General features: G+C 31.1%; 1 protein-coding gene across 1 annotated transcript; it reads right to left on the bottom strand.

Moving 5' to 3' along the window:
- Positions 1 to 7,687: 7,687 nt before the first annotated feature.
- On the bottom strand, positions 7,688 to 8,176 carry LOC141704362 (F-box protein PP2-B15-like). Its single transcript, XM_074507593.1, has one exon. It carries the CDS (start codon positions 8,174 to 8,176, stop codon positions 7,688 to 7,690), a length of 489 nt encoding a protein of 162 aa, XP_074363694.1.
- Between the last annotated feature and the right edge of the window lie 932 nt (positions 8,177 to 9,108).

Raw genomic sequence — 9,108 nt, forward strand, 5'->3', positions numbered from 1 at the left:
TGATTTAAATAGAAATAAATAGTAGACAATTTTTTAAAAATCTAAAAATATTATTTAAAATATTAGAACTCAGAATCTTTCATTTGGATGTAATATCATTCATAAAAAATGTGTGAAACTCGATATATATTACTTTTAAAAATTTCGACTAACGATAGAGTGATGTTTTTTTATACAAATTTTCAAATGAGTGACTCATTTGGGTCCGTTTTTATATCGGTGACTCACTTGATACAGGTACTTAGAAAAAAGAATGTCAATTGAAGTTATTGTTGCTCCTGAACATTTTTGGTGTGATAAGGCGAGGTCAAGTATTTTTGTAAGGTTTTAGATAGGAGCAACGCTGGGGATCCCAAAATTGTTTCCGGATGCAGAGTGCTGCATTTAAATTCCAAGTAGTTGTTGGTGATGAGTATTTATAACTTTGTCAATGTTAGCTGTACAATGGTCTGATCAGATCTCTCACTGGGCGACAATGTCATCGCTGTAGTAGTGATAGTTGCCACATTGTAGTCAGGAAAGGTTGTCATGCACACAGCTAGAGTGTTTTGATTGAAAGTGTTTGACATGAAATTATGAGAACATAGCTACCTCGAATGATCCTTACTTGTCCTGGACATTTACCTCAAACTATATCCTTGTGCTAGAATCTCTTATGGTTTTATTCAAAACTCTTTCTGAGCAAGTTCTGAGAATGTAGAGTTTAATCCATCAGGTTTATGCTATCTTTGTGTAACACATAGTCCCTCTGTTTATGCTCCTTATGAAGCTGTTGAGTGTGATACAGAGAGTTTATTGGTTCCGAATCTCCCACACAAAATAGAGATGACAAGATGTCAACTGCCAGAACATGTCAAGATCAAAACCAGGTATGGTGAACTGATCAAATCAATCGAAGAGTCTGAGCAAAACACCTACGGTATGGTTCTCAACACTTTTCATGAAATTGAGCCTGCTTATGCAGATCATTATGCTAAAATCAAGAAAAGTAAGTCATGGCACATAGGTCCTGTATTTCATTATGCTAGATAAACAAAAACCTGACTCTGTTCTCTACTTAAGTTTCGGTAGTATGGTCAGATTTTCTGATGCTCAACTTACTGAAATTGCATTTGCTCTCGAAGCATCAAACACAAAATTCATTTGGGTAATTCCCAAGGGTGCTGAGAATCTAGAATCATGGTTGCCACCAGGGTTTAAAGAAATATGGCGAAAAATAACAAGGGCTTAATTTATTCAAATCAAACGCAATTAAAGAACAAGTTTAAAATTAGAATTTGAAATACTAACTAAATACTTGTCACTTCAAATGAAAGTTTTGCTGAAATTTCTTTCACGAATTTTTTTCCCCAGAAAATTTTATAGAGATTGGGACGGAAATTTTTCCCCAAGAAAATTTTTTCTGGAATTTTTTTTCCGGGAAATTTTCTCGGGATCGGGAGGGAAATTTTTTCTGAGAAACTTTTCTCGGAATTTTTTTTCCCGATAACTTTTTCTTGGAAAATTATCAGCGATTCTTGTCCAGGAGCCCCTTTTACGATAAGGGAACACGATGTAGTGTATGCTAAAGGAACATTGTACTTTTCCTGGATTTAACATTTTGCTAGATTTTTGGAGATGAGAGATGAGTAAGTATTGGATCCCATTTTCTAAAAGGCTCCACCTCTCGATATGTTATGCATTGGGGGGAGCGCGAACTAGTTCGGATCGGTTTTTGAATGAAATTGGAATCAAAATTGTATATTTTCGGTTATATAAATTGAAGACTGTGATTGTATAATTGGTTCGGCTTCAGTTTAAAAACCTAAATTTAGTTTTTACTGATTCAGGTTCGATTACAATTTTTACATGTCCAGTTGGAGTTTCGATCTTTTAATTGTGATCCAGTAATCTTCCAATCTTTTCTAAAATAAATGAGTTAAAATTTAAAGTTTTGCATTTTAATTTTGATATATGGATGGACTACTGCATTTTTTCTGTTGATTGAATGTTAAATAAGGTTATTACATGTTAATTTTAGGCTTAGGGTTTTAGGATTTCAGTTAATTTTTCACTAAACCTCTGTTTTGCTAATGGCTACAAAACCTTTATGCCATTACATACCAGAAGAAATCACAGAACAGATTCTTGTAAAATTACCATACACAAAATCAATATTAAGATGCACCATAATTTGTAAACTATGGTAGTACTTTTTAATTAAATAATCTCAATTTATCAACACTCACCTCTCTAATCCAAATAACACCAAGTACTTGTTATGCCAGCACACTTCACCTTGTGAATCCTTTAGTAATTATTCACTATATTCTGATACTAAACCATCTAGGAATTGTGTAACATTAGTCTTTTCCCGTGAACTAGAACATGTCACTGTGCATGGCCGCTGCAGTGGAGTGATTAGCTGTACTGAGTTTCGTGAAAGTCGTGGAAATATCTATCCCTGGAATCCTTTTGTTAGGAAATGGAAAATTCTTCCTAAGTTTCGAGAGAAGTGTTATCGTGAAGATGCCTACGAAACTATTGGATTTTGGTTTGATAAAGAGAAAAACGACTACGAGGTTGTGAAACTTAGTCATACCAAAGTGGCATATTGTGTTGATTTGTATAGCCTGAGAAGTAATTCTTGGAAAATTATCAGCGATTCTTGTCCAGGTGCCCCTTTTACGATAAGGGAACACAATGTAGTGCACCTTTTACGATAAGGGAACACAATGTAGTGTATGCTAAAGGAACATTGTACTGGCTGGTGGAAAATGGGCAGGCCAGTAGGATTATTTCATTAAATTTGAATAATGCCATGTTTCGAGAGGCGTTAATAAGTACAAGTTTTCCGACTGCAGGTTTATTAATGAACCCATGGTGTCTTAAAGAAGTGGATGCTAATTCCCTTGTTATCTTGAAAATGAATGATCTGGGTTGGGTGTGTATCACGAAAGGACATCAAGAGAGTCTCGAGTTATTATACACAGACATGGATAAAAGAATGGTGCCCTGCATAGAATAACAGGGAGGTTTTCTGAAATTTGTAACTATGAAGTGAAGAGACTTCCATGGTCCATATTTCTACTGCCAATTAAGGGATTTTTTTGTTAAGTTTTGCACATTAACATTTAAAGTGAGCTCACTCATAAATTTAATCCTAAAATTTTCGTAAAGACTGAGATATTTTTAGTAGAAGAACCAAAAAACATAATTTTTTTGCCAAAGTGAGGAGATATATAAAAAACTGAGCATGAAATCAAATGATATCCGTGTCATTGAGATATGCGGGCAAGAGGTGTCATGCGACCCCCTTATAACTGAGCAAGAGGTGTCAGGACACAAAGGCTAGGGTTTTAGGCTTTTAGCTATTTTTTCATAAACTTTCAGTTGCTGATGGCTTCAAAACATTTAGGCCATTACCTACCGGAATAAGTCTTTGAGCAGATTCTTGTGCAAATACCATGCATGAAATCTATCCTACACCTCAGTTTGTAAATTATGGTATTTTTTTAATTAAATCATCTCGATTCATCAACGCTCATCTCTCTAGTCCAAATAACACCAAATACTTGTTATGCCACAGTTCACCTTATCGCAACGAATATTCATTATATTATTATAGTGAACCATATAGGAATTGTGCGAAATCAGAGTTTCTTTGTGGGCTGAATGATGTTAAGGTGCATAGTTGCTGCAATGGAGTGGTTTGCTATACCAAGCTTTACCAAAATCGCAAAGATCGCGGACTTATCTATCTCTGGAACCCTTTTGTTAGAAAACTGAAAGTTCTTCCTAAGTATGGAGAAAAGTGTTATTCTAGAGAAGCCAAAGAAGCTATTGGATTTTGGTTTGATAAGGAGAAAAACGACTACGAGGTGGCGAAAATTAGTTAGACTGAAGTGGCATCTTCTATTGATTTGTATAGCCTGAGGAGTAATTCTTAGAAAACTATAAGTGATTCTTGTCCAGGTGTCCATTTATGCCCGATATTGGAGCACAATGTAGTGTACACTAAAGGAACATTGCTCTGGCTGGCGGAAGAAAAGTCGAGACACTGGAAGATTGTTTCGATAAATTTGAGTAGAAGCATGTTTCAAGTGGCTTTAAAGGTACTAATTTTTCAGTCTTAGGTATATGGTATCAGTTTACGGGGCCCTAATATACATATACCATGAAAATTCATATATATTTACTTGAAGAAGTTAAATATTTTTGGGGCTCTTGAGTGTCGGGGTCCTAGGCGCAAGTCTTGGTCACCTATAGCCAGGGCCAACGCTGTCTTCTGCATGAATGGTCTTCGTTGTGTTTGTATGAATGGTCTTCGTTGTGTTTGTATAGTGAAAGTATATGATGAGATTCTTGAATTGTTATATACGGATGTGAATGAGAGTTCTAGTAATTACTTTTGTCTGTTAGGTTTCAGAAATAACGGTGAAGCTCTCCTTCGTATAAGCAAATTTACTCAGTTTCAGCAACCCAGAAATTTGATAGTTTCATACGATTTTGGTGCCAATCAATTGACTGATTTGTTTTTAACCAGCGAAAGTCTGTTCTCTGCCTATCCTTTGGTTGAGACTCTTGTGCTCCTAGATGAGAGATGAGAGTGACATGAATGTGGTTGGATGGCAGAAAATGGTTAAGATTCTGAAAACGTTGTTTGGGAAGATTTCAAACTAATATTAGTTCTGAATAAGATGCTCATGGGGCCAAATCAGTTTTCACTGTCCATATTTCTAGTGCCACCAAGAACCGATGCGAAAAATAAGATTTTTTACTACACCCACGAAAATATCGATTTTTTGCATTTTTCATATCAGTACATAACCGTTGTCCATTGACGTTTTTCTTGTAGTGCACTAAGGTATAAATAGGTGAGTTATTTAAGGTCACCTTCGTAAGAATATTTGAATTCGACTATTGAATTATACAAATACTTTATCGAGTCTGTTTTTTTAACGTATGTTTAGCTTCAGGAAACTTATTTCAGAAATCTAATAAACGTATGTAAATCTCTTCTATATATAATAGGAGAACAAGGATAATTAGTGAGATTAAAAATTCTCATTGAAAAGACTAAACTACCCCTATTTTTAATTTTTATAAAAAAGATGTGTTTTGTGGAAATCAAACTCGAGATATTTAATTCATCTATATAACCTCATACCACTACACCATAATCTCACATATGTTTTTTATCATACACATAATATGTAAGTTTGCTAAATGAATATTTTATTTAACTTTAAAGATATTTACTTGAATCCCGCAAAAACAAGATAGTTACTTTATTATTTGTACAGTTAATTTTAAAGAATTAAATTTCGGATATAGAATTAGATATAGTACATAAATGAATTAATATTTTATTCATTTATCTTTTTTTTTGACTTTGAAAATGTATCTCATATATTTTTAACATATTTTATTATTATAAAAAGTAATTAAAATGTACATATATTATTTTTAGATAAAATATTGAAAATAGAACGCTTATATATAAATAATCTATAATGGTATTACATATTTAGATGAGTTCGAATTATAGTGAGTCAAAATATTTTATTTTATTCCAATTTAAAATTAGAACTTGGCCCATTCTTCAAAAAATATCCGAAATTTGAATACATGACTCGGCCGAAAAACATCGTCAATTCTACATTTAGTAAATTTAAATTACAAGTTCGGCGAGAATATCTTACCAATAATGTAATTTTTTTATATATATTTTATGTTAATATAAATTAATGTGTTTTAGGTGTTTATAAGATCAAGACAATTGATTATTTATATTAAAATTATTAACTTCACTGGTAGCACATTATTATTTTTGGTACTTGTCCCGATTTTAAAAATATTTGAAATTTGATATGAGACCTCACAAAATTTTTTAAAACTACGATGATATATTAAATCGATTTATTATTTATTTTTCACTTTAAAAAAACTAGCTTTTTAAAAAGAATTCTTCTAGATAAATAATATTCATTGATTAAGATAATATTGTACAAATATTTTGAATTATTTTTATATTTTAAATTATTTAAATAAAAGTTTTATCTAGACTATATTGTGACATTTGATTCAATGTATTTTATATTATTTAAAGAAAAAAAAATATATTATTCACTAATTTGAATGAATTAACCAGTTCAACTAATATTTATAAAATTTTATCAAATTGAAAAATACTTAATTTTAGGATAATAGAATACAAGATTTTTAAATTATTATATGAAGAAATATTAGAGTAGTAATGAAAGGAACTTAAAAACAGTTTAAATAACGATATAATTATAATTTTTCCTTCGAATCCTTGAAATAAATCATGAATATCAATAATAAGTCTTTATAATATATAATTTATTTTTATGTTACAACCATGATTGATACTCAGTTGCGTAAAAACTAGTTATAGATTGTTTGTTAGTGATAATATGAATACCATATATAAATTATTGCAATTTATTTATTACATAATTTTAATTTTTGAATAATTATAAATGCATGTTATTTAAGTAATCATTTATCTCACTAGATATTAATAGTGATTAAAAATGTACATAAATCAGATATTTAGCATATAAATAATTGAAATCATCGTAATTTATTAAGAAATGTAGCATACGACAATATACACGCTGACACACACATATAACTTAGTGTTATTTTGGTAACCGTAGTGTAAATAAAAAACTAATATTTTTCCATGCATATATACGTTGAATTTCAAAAATAAACATTTTTTTAATAAATCAACTTTTATATTAACAATAGTGTAAATTTTACATTATTGTATATTATGATTGCAAGTCATCCTGACTTCAATTATGCATTTTTTATCATTTTAAATTGAGTAAGTTAATTATAAGTTAGTAGTGAACTCAGTAATAATATAGCCCGTACATATAGTTTATTTAAATAAAATTCAAAATTTTTGGTTAACTCTGTATTCAACATAAATGTTATTTTTTAACTTTTTATTTGTAAACATACTAACGGCATTCTACAGATTAAGTATAATCGTTTCGTTTTAAACGTACAATGACTACCCTATTTATATTCATTCATTAATGTAAATTATACAACACATACAATAATATATATATATATATATATATATTTTGCTTAATGGTTTATATTTGAAACATTGTGTAATTTGTTATTGTCTTTTATGAAAATAATACACATTGATAAACAATCAACTTGTATTTGATATACGTTAGACATTGTACAACATTTACATATAAAAACCAATTAAGAACATTATAATTCTAGAAAATGACGCGTGTCTCGCACGGGTTATTATGCAATATTAAATAATAAAATAACACATACCTCATGATGTGTATGGAGGGATTGTGTACGCTGTATGTAATTATAATGATGTTTGAAGTAAATTTGAAATTATATTTAAAGTCATGATTGGAAATAAAATAGTGATTCAGGTTAAAAAGGTGAAATATTGCAAATAAAGGTATTATAAAATAAATTTATAATTGGAGATGGCCTAAATAAAGGAAACTGTATTCGGTTATGATATGGGCCTTAAAATTGGACACACCATGATACGAACAACATTGTCTTAAAACCCTTAAATTTTACATAAAACATAATTCATCAACATCCTTCAAATAACAGATAATTCATATTACATGAGAAAAGTTTTTAAAGACAAAATAAAGCATGCCAACATATAAATTCATTAAACAACTGCCATGGGTTGTTTAGGCCTAAACTCGAAACCTTGTACGATAAGGCCAACCTTGAGTACATTTGTATCAGTTGACATAAATCGCGTCTCCACCTCATCATCATCATCTCTTGCACCAGTCTCAAACTCTGCTATCTTAATCTCCATCAATTCGTCCTTCCTCCACCGACTAAACTCTCCATTTCGTTGCTCAATGTTGTGTGCAGATGTTCGTGGATCAGGATAAACTATGCTAGCTTCATCATCAGGCACCTCCTCTCTTTCATTAACAAATCTAATGGATGTCTTTGCCGAATCAAGTCCGCAGGCATCCTCATATATTTTAAAGACAAGATATGTTTCATAAGTGGTGTGAGGAGATAACATTCCAATTTTCATTTTGCCACGAATATCAACACACCGCCCCTTGTCAAGTACAGCAACCTCCTCTGAAAATCTGTTCACATGGATAATACATTGAGGCATGAATGCCTGATACATGCGATGAGAGGACGACTTTAATCATATTCATCATGCGTTCGGAGTACGTGTAAACTAGTCAAACTGTTTGTGAGTTACTCGAATTCGGCTCGTAAAAAATTCCAATTCGGCTGGGAATTAATCGAGCCGAGCTCGAGTTCGAGCTCGAGTTTTTCAAATTTGTAATCGAGTCGAGTTTGAACTTCTGATTACTCGGCTCGTAAGGTTCGAGCCTTATTGAGTCTCTTTTATTTTCAGTTATTTTTATTAAAAAAATATTTTGATATTTTTTATATATTATTTATTTATTATTCAATCGAACTTGAGCCAAACCATCCTATTTCGAATTTTTGTTAATATTTAGTGAAATAAATTCGAGTTTTCAAACCGAACTCGAGCCTACCGAACTTTTTACTTGAAACTAAAACTTCGGTCGAGTTCAAAGCTCGAACCCGAACTATTTTTATTGAGGTCAAGCCGAGCCACGGTCTAGGACTCGGCTCAACTGGATTACACCCCTAGTTTGGAGTTGTTGCACACAAAACTACAGTTTGTTGCGCAAAATTAGCTCAAATCCTATTTTATTAAAATTTTAAAATCTGCTCATTTAAAAAGTATTTTTACCAAAAAGGACGAGGAAGTATGCTTTTGAAAAAATACGACCTTGTAGTTCTAATTCTACTATTAAATCACATTTAAAATATTATTTTTTCATAAAATATGTGTATATCAATAATATTATAAAATATTAAATATCAAAATATGTGCATATCGAAAATATTATTAAAGATTTATTTTGTGAACAAACACTTTCTCTATCAATACTACAATTTTTAACAGTAATTGCCTAAAGTGATTTACATCTTTTACAAGATAATGTCATAGTGACCTGCATTTCATAAAATTGACTTGCATTCAAGAATGGAGACCGAGAATAGTTAAAATTGTTTAGA

The sequence above is a fragment of the Apium graveolens genome, unplaced genomic scaffold (genome assembly GCF_009905375.1).
Source record: "Apium graveolens cultivar Ventura unplaced genomic scaffold, ASM990537v1 ctg7760, whole genome shotgun sequence".
Classification (NCBI taxonomy): Eukaryota; Viridiplantae; Streptophyta; class Magnoliopsida; order Apiales; family Apiaceae; genus Apium; species Apium graveolens.